Source organism: Schistocerca cancellata, chromosome 4, assembly GCF_023864275.1.
Source record: "Schistocerca cancellata isolate TAMUIC-IGC-003103 chromosome 4, iqSchCanc2.1, whole genome shotgun sequence".
Classification (NCBI taxonomy): Eukaryota; Metazoa; Arthropoda; class Insecta; order Orthoptera; family Acrididae; genus Schistocerca; species Schistocerca cancellata.
Window position 1 is genome coordinate 344857841 of NC_064629.1, and position 23628 is coordinate 344881468.

Here is a 23628-nt window from a genome sequence, read left to right on the forward strand (position 1 = left end):
AAGGGAAATGAATAGGTTAAAGTTGGATATAGTGGGAATTAGTGAAGTTCGGTGGCAGGAGGAACAAGACTTTTGGTCTGATGAATACAGGGTTATAAATACAAAATCAAATAGGGGTAACTGCAGGAGTAGGTTTAATAATGAATAAAACAATAGCAATGCAGGTAAGCTGCTACCAACAGCACAGCGAACGCATTGTTGTGGCCAAGATAGACACGAAGCCCACGCCTACTACAGTAGTACAAGTCTATATGCCTACTAGCTCTGCAGATGACGAAGAAATTGAAGAAATGTATGATGAAATAAAAGAAATTATTCAGATAGTGAAGGGAGACGAAAATTTAATAGTCATGGGTGACTGGAATTCTGTAGTAGGAAAAGGAAGAGAAGGAAATGTAGTAGAGTGGGGGTAAGAAATGAAAGAGGAAGCTACCTAGTGGAATTTTGCACAGACCACAACTTAATCATAAAAGAAGGTTGTATACATGGAAGAAGCCTGGAGATACTGACAGGTTTCAGATAGATTATATAATTGTAAGACAGAGATTTAGGAACCAGGTTTTAAATTGTAAGACATTTCCAGGGGCAGATGTGGACTCTGACCACAGTCTATTGGTTATGAACCATAGATTAAAACTGAAGAAACTGCAAAAAGGTGGGAATTTAAGGAGATGGGACCTGGATAAACTGACTAAACCAGAGGTTGTACAGAGTTTCAGGGAGAGCGTAAGGGAACAATTGACAAGAATGGGGGAAAGAAATTCAGTAGAAGACGAATGGGTATCTTTGAGGGATGAAGTAGTGAAGGCAGCAGAGGATCAAGTAGGTAAAAAGACGAGGGCTAGTAGAAATCATTGGGTGACAGAAAAAGTATTGAATTTAATTGACAAAAGGAGAAAATATAAAAATGCAGTAAATGAAGGAGGCAAAAAGGAATACAAACGTCTAAAAAATGAGATCAACAGGAAGTGCAAAATGGCTAAGCAGGCATGGCAGTGCGGCACTATGCTTTGTTAATTTTTTCAGATTGTTGCATCCTTGAGCCCCCGATTACCAGATGTACGACTAGCGGTTCTCGGCTAACGCCCGGTTACAGGATTCAAGGATAACAATTTATTAATAATTATAATACAAAGTAATATCACCATTTACAGTTACATCTTCAGCAAGTCCTATCATCCATATATGTATTTTCTCATCATTGGATACTTTTCTACATGAGCGGGTATACAAAGTAAAAGGCGTATTACTATAAACAAAACTAGGTCTAGATTGAGTCTCTGCATCAATCCCACAGTGCCAGGTCTAGTAAGCTATGACATCTTGGTCAGGAAATGATTCTAGTCCAGGTGGCGATGCGTTCTCACAGCGGACAATTGCGAGTGTAAACCACCCACTGCCAGCTGCTCCAGTTGCGACATTGAGGGAAAAATTATTTTTGATGCTGATTATGTGTTTATAAACTGGCATGCAGTGGCGACGATGACGATACACACGTCAACGAGGCATAGTGCTTCAATGCTGCTGCAGATAGAGCTCACAGCAGAATGGTTCCGCTGGTGTGCACTGCCCGCTTGTATAGGAAACGCGTGACCTTGGTTGCATAACATGCTGATAATGGACTTAGACTCTGCAGGCACCAGCAGGCGAGGGTTATCCCATATGCACGCTCTAGTCATACTCGGAGCGCGCGTACCCGCTGGTGCAGTGGCCTGGTGCCGAGCCAAGTGGTTTGCGTAAGCACCCAGCTAGGCACCCTGCTGGCAGTGCGGCACTATGCTTTGTTAATTTTTTCAAATTGTTGAACCTGCACAATCTGTTATTCTGAATGGACCTATTTTTTTCCGTGGATGTTGAGTTAATTTTTCACTCAATGTCACAACTGGAGCAGCTGGCAGTGGGTGGTTTACACTCGCAATTGTCCACTGTGAGAACGCATTGCTACCTGGACTAGAATCATTTGCCGACCGAGATGTCATAGCTTATAAGACCTGGCACTGTGGGATTGATGCAGAGACTCAATCTAGACCTAGTTTTGTTTGTAGAAATACGCCTTTTACTTTGTATACCTGCTCATGTAGAAAAGTATCCAATGATGAGAAAATACATATATAGATGAAAGGACCTGGTGTACTTACTGAAAATGTAACTGTAACTGGTGATATTACTTTGTATTATAATTATTAATGAAGTGTTATCCTTGACTCCTGTAACCGGGGGCGTCAGCCGAGAACCGCTAGTCGTACATCTGGTAATTGGGGGCTCAAGGATGCAACAATTTGAAAAAATTAACAAAGCATAGTGCCGCACTGCCCACTGGGTGCCTAGCTGGGTGGTTACGCAACCCGCTTGGCTCGACACCAGGCTGGCGCACCAGCGGGTACGTGCGCTACAAGTACGACTGTGAGAACGCATCGCTACCTAGACTAGAATCATTTGCCGACTGAGATGTCATAGCTTACAAGACCTGGCACTGTGGGATTGACCTGAAGACTCAATCGACCTAGTTTTGTTTATAGTAATATGCCTTTTACTTTGTATACCCGCTCATGTAGAAAAGTATCCAATGATGAGAAAAGAGATGTATGGATGAAAGGACTTGGTGTACTTGCTGAGCTTATCTCACTAGGGGTAAGATAGATACTGCCTACAGGAAAATTAAAGAGACCTTTGGAGAAAAGAGAACCACTTGTATCAATGTCAAGAGCTCAGATGGAAACCCAGTTTTAAGCAAAGAAGGGAAAGCAGAAAGGTGGAAGGAGTATATAGAGGGTCTATACAAGGGCGATGTACTTGAGGACAATGTTATAGAAATGGAAGAGGATGTAGATGAAGATGAAATGGGAGATATGATACTGCGTGAAGAGTTTGATAGAGAACTGAAAGACCTAAGTTGAAACAAGGCCCCGGGAGTAGGCAACATTCCATTAGAACTACTGATAGCCATGGGAGAGCCAGTCCTGACAAAACTATACCATCTGATGAGCAAAATGTGCGAGACAGGCGAAATTCCCTCAGACTTCAAGAAGAATATAATAATTCCAATCCCAAGGAAAGCAGGTGTTGACAGATGTGAAAATTACCGAACTATCAGTTTAATAAGTCACAGCTGCAAAATACTAACGCAAATTCTTTACAGACGAATGGAAAAACTGGTAGAAGCCAACCTCGGGGAAGATCAGTTCGGATTCCGTAGAAACGTTGGAACACGTGAGGAAATACTGACCCTACGACTTATCTTAGAAGAAAGATTAAGAAAAGGCAAACTTACGTTTCTAGCATCTGTAGACTTAGAGAAAGCTTTTGACAATGTTGACTGGAATACTCGCTTTCAAATTCTGAAGGTGGCAGGGGTAAAATACAGGGAGCGAAAAGCTATTTACAATTTGTACAGAAACCACATGGCAGTTACAAGAGTTGAGGGGCATGAAAGGGAAGCAGTGGTTGGGAAGGGAGTGAGACAGGGTTGTAGCCTCTCCCTGATGCTGTTCAATCTGTATATTGAGCAAGCACATAAGGAAACAAAAGAAAAATTCAGAGTAGGTATTAAAATCCATGGAGAAGAAATAAAAACTTTAAGGTTTGCTGATGACATTGTAATTCTGTCAGAGACAGCAAAGGACTTGGAAGAACAGTTGAACAGAATGGATAGTGTCTTCAAAGGAGGATATAAGATGAACATCAACAAAAGCAAAACGAGGATAATGGAATGTAGTCGAATTATGTCGGGTGATGCTGAGGGAATTAGATTAGGAAATGAGACACTTAAAGGATTTTTGTTATTTGGGGAGGAAAATAACTGATGATAGTTGAAGTAGAGAAATTTGTTAACATCGAGTATAGATTTAAGTGTCAGGAAGTCGTTTCTGAAAGTATTTGTATGAAGTGTAACCATGTATGGAAGTGAAACATGGACGATAAATAGTCTGGACAAGAAGAGAATAGATGCTTTTGAAATGCGGTGCTAAAGAAGAATGCTGAAGATTAGATGGGTAGATCACATAACTAATGAGGAGGTATTGAATAGGATTGGGGAGAAGAGGAATTTGTGGCACATCTTGCCTAGAAGAAGGGATCGGTTGATAGGACATGTTCTGAGGCATCAAGGGATCACCAATTTAGTATTGGACGGCAGCGTGGAGGGTAAAAATCATAGAGGGAGACCAAGAAATGAATATACTAAGCAGATTCAGAAGAATGTAGGCTGCAGTATGTACTGGGAGATGAAGAAGCTTGCACAGGATAGAGTAGCATGGAGAGCTGCATCAAACCAGTCTCAGGACTGAAGACCACAACAACAACAATATCCAAAGTGACCCTGATTTAAACAAGATGTGGTTCATGCAAGGCAGAGCTCAATGCCATCAAAACAGGAGAGTGTTTTATGTCTTGGAGGAGCAGTTTGGAGACAACATTCTGACTCTGGGATACCCAGAGATCACTGGTGTGGGCCTCTATTGGCCACCATATTCTCTGGATCTGAACACATGTGACTCCTTTTTGTGGGGCTATATTAAAGACAAGGTGTAGATCAATAACTCCAAAACCATTGCTGATCTGAAAACAGCCATTCAGAAGGTCATCGACAGCATCGATGTTCCGACACTTCAGCAGGTCATGCAGAATTTGGCTATTTGTCTGTGGCACATCATTGACAAGGATGGCAAGCATATCAAACATGTCATAACCTAAATCTGAATATCTGTAGTGACATTTACATGTTGAATAAAGTATTTGCACACTTTAGTTTGTAACTAATTTAGATTTTTTTCATATAGTTCAATAATTGTCACCCTGTATGTTTGCATCAGTGACACCAGAAGTGTGGAAGTGTTACTGAAGCCACTTCTTGTAAGTCTTCAGCCACATTATCATAAGGGGGAAAGGGTGGCTGGTACACCAACAGTGTGGAAACCTGCATAGTCAATGTGGTTGACAAGTTTTTGATAGAAACCATAAGAGGCCGCTGTCACTGGAGAAGAGATTGGAACACTGCCTCTATGGACAGAAGAACTGAAGGAACAGCCAGACAGACTGAGCACACAGAAGTGAACACCACAAGTGATGGCAATTGTATCTTCCTGTAAGACAGAAACAACAGCATGACCACAATGAACCAATGGCATGGAAGCCTGCATAGTCAATGTGGCTGACAAAGTCACAATAGCAACCATAAGAGCCTGCTACTGCTCAGTGAGAGGTTGGAGCACTTCCTCCATGCCTTCTTCAAACTCTGAAATTGACATTCATGAATTCTTCAATACAGTTATGGCACTTTCTTGCTAGAGGAGTAAAAAGATATATTTTCACTGAACCACTCTCCACACTGAATATATACCTGCCTTTATGTTTATTGTAAGCTTTTAACTAAATATACTCTGGTGTTTGAAACTGTGTGTAGGAAGATTAAAATTTTCTCTGTGACAAGTGCTGGAAAGGGAAAGTTTAATGCATATGCTTAAGAAAATCAAGAGCTCATAAATGTACAAGGAAGTATTTTAAATTTCTTAGGCCAGCATGACACCCTCTGTCTGGCAGTTCACATGCTCCTTACCATTTTTTTCATTCTAGTAGTTTCATGACATTTATTGAGTTCTGCCAGAAGATCGTGCCAAAACAAACAAGTGAATCAAAGTGACAGTGATAAATTATCTTTCTAGAAGCCATGTTTGTGGCACCTGACAAAATAAACATTTCTAATGCTAAGTTATTTAATTTATTTGCTAAGTAGTTTTTTCAAGATTTAGTCTTTACATGATCTACTTCTGTGACTTCCAGTCATCATCTTAGTTTTGGTGACATACAGCTGCTGCTCATTTTGATGGAAACATGATTAACATTTTTCTAAAGTATTTTCAACATTTTCTGGAAAATTTTCAGGCATCTCATTTTCAGTTAGAATATTAATGTATAATCTGCAACTAAAACTGAATGATTATCAACAGTAGGGTTAGGTCATTTACATGGGATGGAGAGAAATACTATGGAATTCAATGGAAAATTATTTTTCAGTCAGAGGAGTAATTACTTGAATTTAATGTCATAATTACTCTTTGCTTCCTATCTTCCAAGTATGAGGTTAACCACTCTAAACCACTATCCCTGATCTCATATATGTGTAATGTCGTAAAAGTCAGGAGACATTTACTGAACTGAATCCTTATGTCAGATAACAGCATCCTGTGATCATTTACCATTATTTAATGCAAAGGCCATCTTTTATGTTATTTCACTGATGACCCACACTTTCTATAAACATGTTTTTGCATTGATACATGATTGTACATACATTTTTCCTCTTCCAGGTATTACGGCTTGACTGCCTGGTTTCCAGAATACATAAAGTTAATGAAAAATGAGGAATATTCAAATAAAGCTCAATATACAACTGGTAAAAACTTTACAAATTATACTTTTAACAGCAGTATTGAAAATCAGGTGTTCCATGACTGCATTTTCAATAATGTTCAGTTTAGCCACTTGACTCTAAGTCATGTGATATTTGAAAACTGCACATTGGACAATGTTGAATTTACCAATATCAAATCAAGCAGGACATACTTCAAAAACTCCATAGTCAAATATTCCAGGTATATGTATGTTCCTATTGTATTTAATTTATATGGGTTTTGTGTGTGAGTGTGTGTGTGTGTGGGGGGGGGGGGGGGGGGGGGGGGAGATAGAGAGAGAGAGATCTCAGTAAAATTAATTTCTATAATTAGTGTACTTAGACGTTATTTATTATTGTAACTTCATTAGATTATAACACATGCCTTCCTCAGCTATGTCCAGTTGTTTTCATTCTCAGGTTCTAATGGCTTCATTGTTGACTCTTAGTCTAACCTACATTACTTCATGATACCAACATACAGTTTGCTTAGTTATTCCAATACCAAGATCAGTCACATCTTAACAGTAATGTACTATTCATAAAGCACAGATGATACTCCAAATAACTGACATAGCATGCTACACTGGTATCTATTGAGATTATAGGCATAACAGACTCTATTTACCACTAGTTTCATATAGGCAGGACTGCCAATGGGAGATTGGAGATATTTTGTGAGAGTTTAGGGGTTCCACAAGAATGAATTTGGAATTATACTGTAGGCAGTTTCAAGTAAGGATGCCACATGCTGAAGATGAGCTAATACTGACAAGTTTTGTTCCATACTGCATCAAAATGTCTAGCAAAACAGAGAATGTAATGCAGAGATGTGGATCAAGAATGGTACTTCAGCTCACTCTGAAGGTATTATTTATTTAGTCAATGTGATCTGATATTATACAGTGTGCTACAGATACTGAACAACACCAAAAAACAGTGACACAGCAAATAAGACTTCAAGGCTTTACACAGTTGTGTATTTTCTTCCATATATTTTAGACTTGAGATGAGGTTATTGAATAGCTGAAAGCCCTTGTGGAATGTTTCCTTTTGATACAATTGTGTGTTAGAATGTAACACATGCAGGTTGAAATTTGTTGTAGTGTTATACTTGTGAATTTCACTGTTTTTCTTAAGTCTGCACTTAGTTGACACTATGTGGTTTTCTAAGAATTTTACTATCTCAAGAATATTTAGGCAAGGCATTGTCAGCATCTGTAGGTTCTTAAAACTATATTTTCAAGAGTCTCTAGTTTTGCTTACATTATCATGGCAAGTGTGTTGTCTCATTAACATACACTCCTGGAAATGGAAAAAAGAACACATTGACACCGGTGTGTCAGACCCACCATACTTGCTCCGGACACTGCGAGAGGGCTGTACAAGCAATGATCACATGCACGGCACAGCGGACACACCAGGAACCGCGGTGTTGGCCATCGAATGGCGCTAGCTGCACAGCATCTGTGCACCGCCGCCGTCAGTGTCAGCCAGTTTGCCGTGGCATACGGAGCTCCATCGCAGTCTTTAACACTGGTAGCATGCCGCGACAGCGTGGACGTGAACCGTATGTGCAGTTGACGGACTATGAGCGAGGGCGTATAGTGGGCATGCGGGAGGCCGGGTGGACGTACCGCCGAATTGCTCAACACGTGGGGCGTGAGGTCTCCACAGTACATCGATGTTGTCGCCAGTGGTCGGCGGAAGGTGCACGTGCCCGTCGACCTGGGACCGGACCGCAGCGACGCACGGATGCACGCCAAGACCGTAGGATCCTACGCAGTGCCGTAGGGGACCGCACCGCCACTTGCCAGCAAATTAGGGACACTGTTGCTCCTGGGGTATCGGCGAGGACCATTCGCAACCGTCTCCATGAAGCTGGGCTACGGTCCCGCACACCGTTAGGCCGTCTTCCGCTCACGCCCCAACATCATGCAGCCCGCCTCCAGTGGTGTCGCGACAGGCGTGAATGGAGGGACGAATGGAGACGTGTCGTCTTCAGCGATGAGAGTCACTTCTGCCTTGGTGCCAATGATGGTCGTATGCGTGTTTGGCGCCGTGCAGGTGAGCGCCACAATCAGGACTGCATACGACCGAGGCACACAGGGCCAACACCCGGCATCATGGTGTGGGGAGTGATCTCCTACACTGGCCGTACACCACTGGTGATCATCGAGGGGACACTGAATAGTGCACGGTACATCCAAACCGTCATCGAACCCATCGTTCTACCATTCCTAGACCAGCAAAGGAACTTGCTGTTCCAACAGGACAATGCACGTCCGCATGTATCCCGTGCCACCCAACGTGCTCTAGAAGGTGTAAGTCAACTACCCTGGCCAGCAAGATCTCCGGATCTGTCCCCCATTGAGCATGTTTGGGACTGGATGAAGTGTCGTCTCACGCGGTCTGCACGTCCAGCACGAACGCTGGTCCAACTGAGGCGCCAGGTGGAAATGGCATGGCAAGCCGTTCCACAGGACTACATCCAGCATCTCTACGATCATCTCCATGGGAGAATAGCAGCCTGCATTGCTGCGAAAGGTGGATATACACTGTACTAGTGCCGACATTGTGCATGCTCTGTTGCCTGTGTCTATGTGCCTGTGGTTCTGTCAGTGTGATCATGTGATGTATCTGACCCCAGGAATGTGTCAATAAAGTTTCCCCTTCCTGGGACAATGAATTCACGGTGTTCTTATTTCAATTTCCAGGAGTGTATAATAGTTTCTACAGCTACTACTTCTATTAGTGTCATTACTTTAATTATAGATCTTTGGCTTCTAAATATCACATTTTTCTACATACACTGTGTTGCCAAACATTTCTCCACAGTCCATTGAATGTGCTCTGTAAGTCATCATGTCAGTCATCAAAAATTATGAGTGGAGGAACATCATCACAAGTATATTTTCTGTTGGAATGAGATGAGTCAATCGTAAGATGTTGTAGCAGGATCTAATAAAAATGTAATCAAATTATAAAAAAGAGTAATAAAGAGACATTATGTAACTATGTAAACGAAAGAGACATCTATATTTAAATGTATTGAATTACAAGTTGTAATACATGTGGATACAGTCCTACAATACCATCATTTAGTTCCCAATCACAGCATAATCAAACCAGCATCCTACAGAGCATTTTTTTCCAAAACTGTTCTCTATTGTTATAAGTTTTGCTAATCAGTTATGACAGTACCTTGTATCTCTTATTTTGCCTAAGAGGTGATGAGGTATGAACTTTTCATCAGATCCTGTGTAGAAGTTCAGTCGCCATGCACTTACATAGATTTCATTTCCATGTTGCAGAGTTCTTTTTCTGTAAGGCTCTTTGGAACACAACTTGAAATCATTTCTGATATGCATTTTTCTCTTCTGTAAGTCATATATTATTCACTTCATGGAAGTACATACTTTTAACATTAACTTCAAAATGGAATGTACAATTGCAATTATAGATAGTATGAGGCAACATTGCCTCCCAGCTCCATAGTGCCCTGGTAACTGACAACTCATGGCTGGCAGTCCGTGATATCTGCCTGGGCTCAAAAACCACAACAAGAAGAACTCAGCTCAGAGATGTACCTATCTTATTCAAAGACTACTCATGACTCATTCTTAATCTGAGACACTACAGTTTTCTCTGGCATCCTCACGCTCAAGTTGAATATATCTGTACACTATTTTAGATTATTTAATTTAATCACATTTCATTGAGAAAATAAGAGTAATGAGAGAAAGAATTGTGTATATAATTTGTCCTTCAGAACCAGATAATTATTTCTTGTCAATGCAACCTAAAGTCTCACTTCAATGTGGGTGAATCTGCATAGGGCACGATTGTAGAAATTTACAAGTATAGACATTTTACAGGATTATTTTACAGGAGTTTTACATACTCAAGTCCATTGTTCTTAATATTAATCCCAGTTATCACTTTGGTAAGCTTAGGAAATTAAATGAGTAGTGAATTTCATTGTTTTCATCAGCTATCAGAGATCCATATCAACTGCTACAGTGAATTTCAGTGTTACATCTGCTATAGATGTCAGTGGTAGAATTGTCTATTAAGAGGCAATAATACTCGCGTTTCATAGCCATGCTACCAGACAGGAGAAAATGATCATAAAATGTGCCAAATTGCTCAGAGTGGTGTAAATGCAGTTATAACTCTGTGGAGCATGGAAATAAGATATTATGAAGGGATAGGTTGAGCTACCTGATGTGTTACTTTGATGTGCTGTGTGTGTATGTATCTGGTGAATACATGCCAAATTGTGTTTATTAGTAAGTCCTGTCACAATTCAGTGTAGTTGGTGTGATGACTTTTTTGTACTGAATGTTTGTTTGGCGATGTGTGGAAGTACGTTTTTTCGAATACTTTATTTACAGTTAATACGGTCTTGAAAAATAACGTAGAGATTTTTCCAGATCTTCTTATTTTTTCCCTTCCATCAGCACTGTATGCTGAAGTCAGCTTACTTTGATTCTGTATTTGTAACACATAATTTGAGTCTTCTGTAAGTGTAACAAAAGGAAAGATAGCCTAGTGGTAGTATTGAGATATGTACTTATGAAAGAACTGCTTGGTGCTTCTTTTCGTTCCTTGTGTTTTATCTCTCTTATTGAAAGGGACTTCTAAGCAGACTTCAGTACACTCATTTGACAGATCTATCCCATCATAAAGCTCAGGCTGTCTTAGGTGAAATATATGATCCATGCTGTCAGAAATACTCATCATATCTGTGATTATTTTAAGAGCTCAATTTGAATGTAAATAACGTTTATTGTGCATATGAAACTTTTTGGAAAGTTTGCATGTTAATAAAAAAGAGGGAGGGATGCTTGTCATGTCCATGGCATATAATAAAGTTCACATACCTACTGAGTCATGCCATACAGTGAGCACATAAGCGAGATTAGCCTTTCTTGGTTGAGTTCAGTTTTGTTGAACCTTGAGTTAACTGAACTAAAGCTGCTAAGTACCATCTGTCCTCTGTAACCCAAGGCTCTGCTTCAGCAATAGCAAGGCAGTACATTGGTGAAATTTTGTGTGCCACAAGCAGTAGGAATCATGGCTTAACCAACTATACTACCACAATGTGGCAAACCTGTATGAAAAATACACCAGTTTCAGTGTATGCTATGTTCTAGTGGGTTGGGAAGAGCCTCTGGGTCATCTACCAAACCCCAGTGATATAAGACTTACCTAGGTAAATGGGACTCTGCTTTGATCGACCCTTATTTCCCTTGATGTGTGCAGAATGCATAATGGACTTTCAAATGAAAATTGAGACAGATGCAAAAAAGCAAGCTACTGTTTATTATTTAAAAAGTAATCATCATAATCATTAATACATTTATTCCATTGCGAGACAAGATGGCTAATGCCTTCATCAAAAAATGTCTGTGGCTGCCTATGGAACCATGATTGCACCCAGGTGAGCACCTCATTGTCCAATTCAAATTGATAACTGCAAATGTCTTTCCTCAGAGCTACAAAAATATGGAAAGTGAATGGTGATAGATGGGGACTCTATGGAGGATGTACAAGGGCTTCCCAACAAAACTTTCCACCCACATGTTTCTAAGGTGATTTTGAGTATGCTGCAAATGATTTACTGGAAGCCCTTACACATCCTCCATACAGTCCCACTCTTTTTCCATGTGATTCCAATATTTTTAGAGCCCTGAAGAAAGACATTTGTGGCTGCTGATTTGCTTCAGATGATGAAGTGCATGTCTGGATACAATCATGGTTCTGTAGGCAACTGCAAACATTTTTAAAAGACTGGCATTGACATTTCTAGTCCAACAGGGTAATAAATGCATTGTGATTCATTTGAAATAATGAACAGTTTACTTACTTTTTTCTGTCTGTCTTCTTTTCTTTGCCTGCCCTTTGTAAGTGGTTCCTGTATGTGTTATATACACTGTCACTTGTTTGGTTGGTCCTCTGGGCAGTATTAAGAGCCAAACAACAAAGGGACCTCATGTGGCTTGTCCACTGAAGAAGGCTATCAATACTAGAGAAAGCACTGCCAGTAACATACCACATCTTGGGGAAATAATGTTTTCACTGTTATCAAACACGTGGAAGCAACAAATGCATTGCAGCAGTACAACCTTCGACTCAGTGTCACACAGGGCAGCATTGGTTATGACCACAGCAGCAACAGGATGCATCACACCAGGATCCTTGTGCCACCATCCATCTTGCATGTACTGCTTTGTCCAATGTGAGCGTGCCGCATGCCCTAAGTGTTGGACAGCTTGCAACAAGTTTTGAAAGAAAGCCATCCCATGTTTGCATTACCCACATGAAAAACTTGCAAATGTTGGTATAACTATGTCTTGTAGGAGTCCCAATCTTGAGCTGATTCGTCATATACTGGAAAGGGTGATGGCCACACTGTCAGGAGAGAAACCTGCCATGAACATGCAGATGCCACTTGATTGAGAGCAGTGGTGAGAGCTTGCTGTTGTTCTGTGAAAGCTTGCTGCTGGGCAGTGAGACATTGGAGTATTTCTCCCATCAAGATGCTTGTCAGGTGACTTAGCCCTGACAAAGAATCAGCATTTGAGGCCATCTGCAGAACAATTCTACTACCATCAATGTGAATTTTGCACAGGGACCATGTAGATAAGATGCAAGAAATTAAGGCTCATACAGAGGCTTTTAGCCACTCATTTTTCCCTCACTGTATTCACAAGTGGAACAGGAGATGAAATGACTAATAGTGGTACAAGATACCCTCTGCTGTCCACCATATGGTGGTTTGCAGAGTATTTACATAGCTTTAGATGTAGATGTAGGTGTAAATGAACAATATTTTCTGAATCTGTGCTGACTGTGTGGCAATAGATCATTTTCTTCAAGGTAACTCATAATGTTTGAACATAGTATATGTTCCAAAATCCTACTGCAAACCAATGTCAGTAATATGGGTCTATAACTCAGTGAATTACTCCTATTTCCTTTCTTGAGTATTGTTGGGACCTGTGCAACTTTCCAGTCTTTAGGTATGCATCTTTTGTTGAAAAAGCAGTTGTACATTTTGCTAATTATGGAGCTACTATATCAGCATACTCTAAAAGGAACCTAATTTGTATACAATCTGGACCAGAAGACTTGCCTTGATTTAAGCTGCTTCACAACACAGGGTATCCACTTCTAAGTTTCTCATGTTTGCAGCTGTTCTTGATCTGAATTCTAGAATATTCACATCATCTTCTTCAGTGATGGAACATTGGAAGACCTTTTTTAGTAACTCTGCTTTCACAGTAATTGGTGACATTGCTGTTGCTGTTGTGCTGCAAAGGTACTGATTGTGTCTTACTACTGATGTACTTTACATATGACCAGAATCTCTTTGGCCTTTCTACAAGATTTTGAGACAAAGTTTTGCTGTGGAAACAATTAAAGGCATCTTGCATTAAAGTCTTTGTTAAATTTTGTGCTTCTGCAAAACATCCCCAATCTCAGAGATTATTTGTTCCTTTTTCGCTGTTTCTGCAACAGTGTTCTGACCTATTTTGTGTCCCATGTGGAATCATCTTAACTTTACATTCCAGTTCCACACAACCATCTTCAAAACAACCTCTTTGTGACTGTTTGCAATGATTGTAGTGTGCAGTCCATACAAACCTGAACTACTTTAATGAGTCATAATGTTTGAAACAATAATGGGACATATTTGCATATTTGGGAGATGTTAATACACATTAGGAGATTACATACCTACAAACACACAAAGTTCTCAGGGTATATGATGGAAGAATACACAACTGTATGCATTTCATCATATTCCACAACTTTCTGTGAAAACTATCCTCACCAGTGTTGTTTATTTCATGTGTCATGGCGTCATGGAGCTCTGCAGTTGTCCATAGTCTATTCTTGTACACTCAGCTTTTAAGATAACTGCCATGAAAAAATGTGAGGGGCCTATGTCACATGATTGAGAAGGGGGGGGGGCACAATTTTTCTGTGATTATTCTATCATCAAAGAAACTGGTTACAAGTTGTATGAAAGCATTAGACATGTGACACATTGCTCCATCTTTTTGGAAATAACAGTCTGTAAGTTTGACATCATCCAGGTGCTCAACAAATGTACTGAAGATGCCCAGATAAACTGTAGTGTCTCTGGTCATATCAAAGGAAATGGGGCCAACAATCCTGAAAGCTCACACTGCACGACACACTTCAACCTCCTCATCATGCAGTAATGTTTTGTGAATGATATGGGGGTTCACAGCAGCCCAGTATCTACTGTTTTATGTGGTGATGTAACCTGATAGATAAAACCATGCCTCATTTGTAAACCAAGTAAAGAAAATAATGCCTGGACATTGAATAAGAAACTCCTGATACTATTGACAGTAATGTATTCTTTTCTCATGATCTGTTTTTCTTGCAATGCTTGCACTCTGAAAGGTCACAGTGCCGATTTCTTCACAGCTATCTGACATGTGATGTGAAATGCCTGTCTTGTGGCTCAGTCAATACAGTTATTTCCTTGGAGAGTTCTCTAAGTGTCTTTGAACATTATTGGTAACCTCTGCACTCAATGATTTTCTATGTTTACCACCGTAACTTTTTAGTGCACCAGTTGCCTCCAGCTTCCTTACAATGAATAGAACTGCTCCTTTCTTAGAACATCATGCACATTGAATTCTCTCTAGAACACCCATTGCATTGCAACCAATGAGTCTGTTTTCTAGCATGTTTTCACAATAAAAACCCACACTCAAACTGTGTACTGCGTGTGTTTGCTAGCTAAAGACTGCAAGCAAAACACTATTTTGCTCATTATTGTAATGTGGCTGAACTGCACACTCATGAACTCCACAAACTGTGATCAATGAGGCTGTGAATGAACTAACATGAGCCAAGCAAACATGGCATTATACCAAACAAAGGACCTCATGTGCAGAAACAACAACTAGCTTGCCTATAACAGTTGGTACTTATAATTCTCTCAGCACTACTGAGTTCATTAAAACAACTTTCCCATTTCTACAAGCTTTTGGAGGGAAATTATGACCCACTGAAGTAGTTGAGGTTTGTATGGATTGCTCTGCAGTAATTTTCCAATTGCTGAAAATGCTGCTATGAGGAGTCTGGTTATAACATGCTCAATAAGTGTCAAAAATCTACATAGATCTCTTCAGTTAAGGTGAAATGCTATACTTCCAGTGGAAATTTCTTTATTAGAAATAGAGATAAATTATGAGGGGCTGAGAAAGTATGTATGTTGGGACAGTAGTTACATTGTTCTTTGATGAGAAGTGTGCTATAACAGATAAGGTTTGTGACAGAACATTGTCATGGTGGGGAAACCAAGATTTATCCTTATGTAATTTTTAACTCACATTTTCCCTTCATCTTTCCAAAATGTTAAGGTAAATCATTCCAGTGGCAGTCTCGTTGTACAGAAGAATGTTCCTTATGGATAGTTCCATGCTTATTAAAAAGCTATCAACACTACCTCAATGTTGGTTGAATTTTGAAAACTTCGTTTCATAGTGATGGAAATTGTATTTTTCTCTGAAAAGGCTGCTCCTTCATTTAATGATATAACCATACACCTGCAATTCATCAAAAATTATAAATCCACACAGTCAGTTTGGACCATACAGAATTACTCATTGTAGCTCAATGCACTGTCAAACTAAATTGTACAAATGATCATCTTTCAGAATTTAAGTTACAGACTTTACTGTCATGAGAGTGTTCTTATTTGGTCCAGTAAAATGTAATGCAAAGTTTTGTATGGCAGTCCAACAATATTAAAAATGTCATGAATTGTCTCCTTCTTGTCATCATCAGTCATTTCATGTTCTCATGTGGTTATTTTTGGAGAGTAGTTTTGGTCTTTAAAGAGCTCAGTGCAATTTTTTTGTTCAAGCCAGATATTTGAAACTTCAATGCTCTAGTCAAAAACAGTGTAATGAAATCAGTACAAAGTAAGGACTTGTTGCCCTCAGGGTATCAAATAACAAAGTGCTAGTTAAAATCTTTTTGTCTGTTCACTATATTTTAAACATAAATGAAGAATGTTTTTTTAAATTATGACAGCTGCTATGTTAATGATACCTTTTTTTCCTTACTAGTTTAGTTTTTGATGCCAGCATCTTTCAAAGTAGTTTAGGTGTTTGCATGTTCCATGGATCATGATTGCAATAATGCTTTGTTTTGTGGAGAGTGTCAGTAAGCTTCAAAATGTTGTACATTTTATTAGTGAAAGAAAGACTATAGGCTAATCATTTGCCTTACTAGATTTTAACTTGTGTTTTACTCTACAATTAAATTTAATAAATGTATTCCCACCAAACACAGTTACTATCTATTCAAAAATTAATTTATGGGATGGGAGTGGCCTTTGATTGATTGCTAAATTCATCTACTGTGTACCCTAAATCCTGTAATGAACAACAGCATTTAGTAATGTAGAATGAAAAAAACCTGCTCTTTTGCAAGCAGGAGCAGCAACTGCATGCTATTTGTGTAAAAATTTACTGGCAACCAATTAGAACTAGTGGTAATCTATTCTCATTATTATCTAGATAATTATTTCTTGATTACATTCTTCATCTGAGTTGTTGTGATGAAATGACTTAAGTAATAATATTTCTAGATTAAATATGATAATGTAAAGTCTTGAAGTGAAGGTAACATCTCACCAAACAATAGAAATGTGGAGTCATCAACAGGCACATAAACAAGACAAAAAACATTGGTAGCTTTCAGATGAATCATTTTTTTAGCTCTAAAACAAACACATGCACACACACATACCCACCCACCCACTCTCTCTCTCTCACACACACACACACACACAGACACACACACACAGACACACACACACACACACACACACACACACACACACACACACACACATACATACACACAAGTAACTGGAGGAAGGATTGGGAAAGGGGCTGACAGATGGGAAGGGGCAGCAGGTGCACAGGATGGGAATGTGGGAGGGAGATGTAACAGGTGCAATGCAGAATGTGGGATATGAATGCTACATGGGCATTGGCAACAGTGCATTTGTACAGCAAGTGATGACGATGAAAGGGAGGAGGGCATTGGGAGGGGGACCAGAACAGAGAAAGGAAACTGCAGGAAACAGGCATGGATCAAGGGGCATAGTGGTCATAGGGTCATAATTCCACAAAAGATATTTCATTAGAAATGTTTATATGTTTACAAATATAAATTTCTAAATTTTTCAACTAACTTTCAGGTAATTCAGTAACATGAAAACTAAGAGTCATCAAAATGACCAGAAGTTCTAGAAATCATATTCTTTGTTTACCATAGGACACTTTTCATTTTCTTGCCCATGTTGATGGTCTTGCATACTGAATGTCTGTGGAGAATATTCCAGCCGGTAAAGGCACAAGTTCATAGGCTGACCATATGTAGTGCCAGCAACAAATCCAGCGTAGTACAACAGTCCACAGGTAGAACTAGGCCACCAAACCTCAGGAAAATGAGAAAGCCAAGAGGGAAAGGCACACTTCCTGAAATTCAGAAGTGACTGAAAGAGACAGCATTCCCACCATTTGTGTGATCACATACTGTTGGTTTACAGACATGGGTTTACAGTCATAGTACCAAGTTAAATGTAATAGTGAATAAACACTTCACTCTTATACTCTATCACTTTTGGTATTGTGAAAGCTGTGAGAGTTTGTCATTATCATAGTTCTTAAATCAATTACATGACCCACATACTTTTCAAAGTTTTGGATGAATGCTTGAAAATGCTGTAGTTCCCTGAATTATAGTTTCTTAGGATTTATGTTAGAGATATGTACTAAGTACTGGTATCAACAAACTCTAATTATATTTATTATTATAAGCATATTTTCCTCATAAATTATGATATTTGTAACATACAAACTACTTCTTGTTTCATTCATGCAATATTTTCTAAATGTAACTCTTTTACAAATGTCAACCACTGACATAAAATGTGACAGTGTCCAGTTATATTGGTGTCGGATAATGGTGTTAAAATAATGTTGTATACTGTTTATTTTTTAGTTGCAGAGAATTAATTGAAATCAATTTTGATATTGATATCTTGTGTGAGACACTATGATGTTAGTGTATAAAATGAATATTCAGTCAAATGTTCCGTATAAATGCACTAGCATAGGAAATCTGTAAATATTTTGGTTAAGGTGCTAGGTACTGGTATCCACACTTATATAGGCTACCTTCATGGAATCTTTGTTCTTTCCTGTAATGTTTAGACTGAATTCACTTGCACATATATAAATGTAGAGGAGATATCACAGGAGTCTAATGGGGTACTTTAATGTAAGCTTCCCAAAACATATTGATGACAAGACTGCCTAAGATGTATGAATAACAACCTGTAGTTAATTTTCTTACAATTCTAACTCCAGTTTCAAGTATCCTAAAGGACAGTATTTTTGTAGAACAACACAAAATATGCAGTCTTTGCATGTGTTAAGTTCTGAGGCATCTCAGTGGCCATTAAATTACTATTAGCTTACCGTGAGCAAGATGAATATTTGCACATATACAACTGAACCATGTTGGAAATAAATTGATCGATAAATCTGAAAAAAACAATCAGGTCTTTAAATCCTGTCTCCAAAATGTAGACTGATGGCAAACTTAATGTGCAACAGATTTCAGCCCCAAATATGATTTATTTCAAAACCATATTACAAGAATATTCAGAAATACCTTTCCAAAAAGTGTTTTTTAATAACTAAACAAACAAATTAGAAAACAAATGAATAGTGGTGGGAGAAAAGATATCTTTCCAACAAAAGTGAGAACTGTAGTTTACATAAATAATTTCAATTATCCTGGTCAGCCAATAGAAAGTAGTACTATACAATATTAAGTAAAGTGATCAAGAAATTTAAAAGCTTTTGTCTTAGTTTCAAAAACAAATAAATATTGAAATAAATCAGAAAAGTGAAGAATATAAAGTAGTTGGCTGTGATTGACAATTGCACAAGCAAATGTTGTTTTAAACATTAGTTAAAAACAAATAAGCAACTAAGCAATGACAACAGAACTCTTCACTGACCACATATCGAGCATTGTTAGCAAATAAGTTGCAGTGTCTCCTTAAAATAAGCCATGGCAGTAGTGAAACACTATTTTCCAAATCCTCATAAGAAGAGAAGCATACCTCCCACAACCATAAATAAAATGAAAACAGTTAAGGTCTGCACCTATACTCCTCAGGCCACCTTATGGCATATTGTGTGCTATTATTGTTTTTCTCCTTTCCAGTTCTGTTCATCAATGATGCAAAGAAAAAATAACTCCCAGTGAATGTCAAAATTAGCTCAAATTTCTTTGGTTTTTACCATCATAGTTACCTCTTTAAAGAGAAATGAACACAGATGTAGATAACAATTCCAGTAAACTTCTAAAAGCTATACTAAAAAAAGCTTAGGACACATATTTAATGCTTCTGTAAATCAAGATGCTGTTCCTAACATGAAATTTTCCATGGTGAAGTCTCTCCACAAGAGAGGAGTTAAAACAGAAAACAGAAATGATACAATATATTATTTGACTACAGTTACTAAAGTCGTTGAGAAATAGTATGTGCAAGAATTGTGAAACATCTTGGTAACTTTGACATTATCGCAAAACACATATGGCATCTCATAAAGTAGTGTACGTGACTGAAGCCATATTCTTATTATCCAATGATTAGCTAAAAAGAAACTACCAATTAATAATTTTTTTTATTTTTGTAAGCCTTTAGACTGCATGACTCATAACTATACCATTGTTGCATCAGAGGGAAGGTAGGAAACTGGCTGAAGTCCTAACTCCAAAACAGAAAGCAGGACAAGGGTTTCTGCTGTTGGTTTAAATGTAGGTATTAGTTAAATGTCTTATCTGTGCTTTAAAATGTGTCCACATTTCACTATGTTTGTTGACGGTTCTAGTATTTTGTTAGATAGCAAATCTTCCACCAATTTATAGGCTGATTCATGAACATTGTTTTCAAAACTTCTGTGTTCAGGGTAAAGCCAATATCAATAAAGCTTTCCTCACAAAATTCCACAGAAGACTCATATTGCACATGACAGTGAGCAGGTAGAAAAGATATGCTGCATAAATTCATTTGCATCCATATGGTTAGAAGGCTTATCTGGGAACACTACATACTCTAAAATTTCAAAAGGTTATCATCAGTAGCATTTATCACTGTGAAAATTTCAAATATTTGAATCATCGTGGTCACAAAGGCTTGTTATCTTAAGTATTTGAACTCTGTATTGTGTTATGATATTATTATGTGTGGAAATGTACTTGATCAATAAAGTCTGTCATCTGTTCTATTATACGGTAGTTTTTTATCATAATAATTTAATGATCAAGATGAACATTTGTATGAATAAATTGCATGTTTTTCATGTTTTTGTCAATAAAATAAAAATTCTCATTTAATAAATATGTTTTTACATATTTCCTGATGACATGAAATTCATTTTTTTCTTTGACCTCTTGTGAAAGTCTAATGTATGATTTTATAACATTTTATGGGAAACTGTTTTGAGTGTCAGCTCTGTTTTTCTGATTCAGACATGAATGTTGACTGGATAAGATCGAATGTTTATGTACTGGTATGTTGGTTGGGTACTGATAACTGTTTTTCTTTATATATATTACTGCTACCTTTTATTATGATTTTATAGCCATTTTCTGTCATTTGAAGATCAATTGGATATTCTGCAAATTTGTTCTCCTGAAGCAGCTCATGCTGTAGGGCAACATATCTTGTGTATGATCTGATAGAGAAATGGGCATACCCAAGTTATGCTGCTCTTCGGCATGAGCTGCTACACATGTGAACAGCATCCTGCCAAGATTTGCTTTTGCAGTATTGCAATATGCTCAGCCTTTTTGTGTAATTTGAAGACCAATTGGATATTCTGCACATATCATCTCCTCAAGCACCTCACGCTGTAGGGCAACATACTTTGTGTATGTAACTGGTTGGGAAATGGACATACCCAATGTATGTTACTCTGCAGTATGAGCTGTCGCATATGAAAGCCATTGTTTGGAGTAAATATCATCCAGCTGAGATTTGCTTTTCCAGTACTGCCAAACGCTCAGTCCGCATTAGTTGTGAGTCAGCATGCTTTTCTAGAATTTTTTGTTTGATGTGTATTTATAAGCTTGTCTTTCACTTTTAGATTGTTATTATTGAGCATTCTGTTCATGTGGAACCTAATACTATTTTTGTATTATTTAGGCTTAATGTGTTGTTTCTGTTCACCTGGATACATACCTAACTATTTCTTAAGTTTTGTCCTATAGTATATCTGATGACATGTTTGTTCCTGTATTCTGGGTTCACAGTGTTGATGTATCTTGTTTGCAAAATCAGTCGAATATAAGCATATATACATAAATAATAAAATGTAGTATATAATTTTGATCTGTTGTGAATGGCAGACATCTCCTCACAATTTCCAAGTCTTAATAGATGCTACATTTATTAATTTTGTTTGTCTCCTCAAAATGATGTGCTGGCTTTTGTCTATAAAGGTAACTTTAATTTAATATTTCAGAATGTAACCTATAATCACTTCATTTTCTTATCACAAGACAGTTTGTAACTATCACAGAGGCTTCTGGAGACAAAGAAATATAATATTCACCAGAAAATTGCTCAGGTCTTCCGTGTGTTAAAATGGGAAAAAATCATCTGAATTTCTCTCAGGGACTGTTTATAACACCTACAATCACTTCTATAAAGATGTAGATCAGTCTTAACAAGAGTTTCTTCACTAGACTGAAAAATATGGCCAAGAATTGTGCACTTAATTGATGTGATATAGGTCTGTTGTTCAGATAATTCACTTTGCAGAACATCAGGTCAATAATAGATTATATTCTTAGTAATAAAAAAGTGGATAATGTGGTATTGGATGCAAGAGTGTTTGAAGTCCTGAAACTGAATCCAGGTGAGCCCCATATGGATAACACCAAGATGGCATACAAAGAACTACAAGTAACTGACAATGAATAAAGAATTTGCCTTTCATGTCACCCTTTTGAGAGATTCCAGTACACTTTGGTTATACCAAAATTGACGTGATGTGCTAGTGAAAGTATCATGTATAAAAAATAATGTTCAAAGGAAAATAGAAGGCTCCACCACACATTCTAAGAGAAGCTGCTGATCATAGCCTTGCCAGAAAATCAAAATAGTGTAGGAAGGAAGGACTGAGAAAATGTGACAATGATGCCAAAATGGTTGTAAAAGACATACAAGGAGCAATTGTGAAATATCTGTCAACAGCTGGAAGGTGGAATAGAATATCATAGGACGAGAACATTCATGAAAAGAGAAACACATAGAAAACTCAGAGAAATTTGCAAAGACTTCGTGGCCTCAATTTAGAACATAATACTTACAGATCCCAGCCACAAATGTTCAATATTGTTAAAAATCTGAACATTGAGATAAAAGAGGCTATAAAAGTAAATCCCATATCCTTACTTAAATGGTTGCAGTACTTTCGAAGTCTGTGGTCTAAGGCACCAGAGCCTCTTTACAATCCAACTCTGAGGGAACTGTTCAAAAGAAACCATCTCTAAGTGTAATTTTAAAGAAGTATTAAACAAACTAAAAAGTAATAAAGGCCCAGGAGAAGATTCAGTCAATCCTGAGCTGTTGAAATATGGAAGAAAATCATTTATAGACAAATTCCTTAACTTCTTACATATGATTTGATCAGGAGATGATATACCTGAGAGCTGGACTAAATCAACTGTAATTATTATCTTCAAAAAAGGAGAGCTGAAAACTGAGATAATTACAGAGGAATAAGCTTATTGAACTCTGCATATAAAATGTTTGCCAAGAATATCTAAAATAAATTATACAGACACTACAAACCTATCATGGTTTCCATTGAGCTGCAAACAGAAAAACATAGAGGACTCAATATAGAAACAAATATTCCCTTGACTGACTTTGAAAAAGCTTTTGATAAAGACAACAGAAACAAATTATTACAGATTCTACCAGATGTTCATGTTCCCCAGCAACTTATCTATACCATAATATACATAAAATTTTCAGAACAAATTAAATCTCTGTCAAGAAGGAGAACAAATTATAAGACTTGGCAGAATATATGCAGAAGTATGACAGGGATGCAGCCTTTCACCATGCTCATTTGTTATAT

General features: G+C 38.0%; 1 protein-coding gene across 1 annotated transcript in view; it reads left to right on the top strand.

Moving 5' to 3' along the window:
- LOC126184643 (synaptic vesicle glycoprotein 2B-like) overlaps positions 1 to 23628 on the top strand; it is a 255137-nt gene that overhangs the window by 198251 nt on the left and 33258 nt on the right. Inside the window, exon 9 of the mRNA XM_049927121.1 lies at positions 6306 to 6590. Within this exon, the coding sequence (XP_049783078.1) occupies positions 6306 to 6590 (285 nt within the window). The remainder of the gene's footprint in view (positions 1 to 6305; positions 6591 to 23628) is intronic.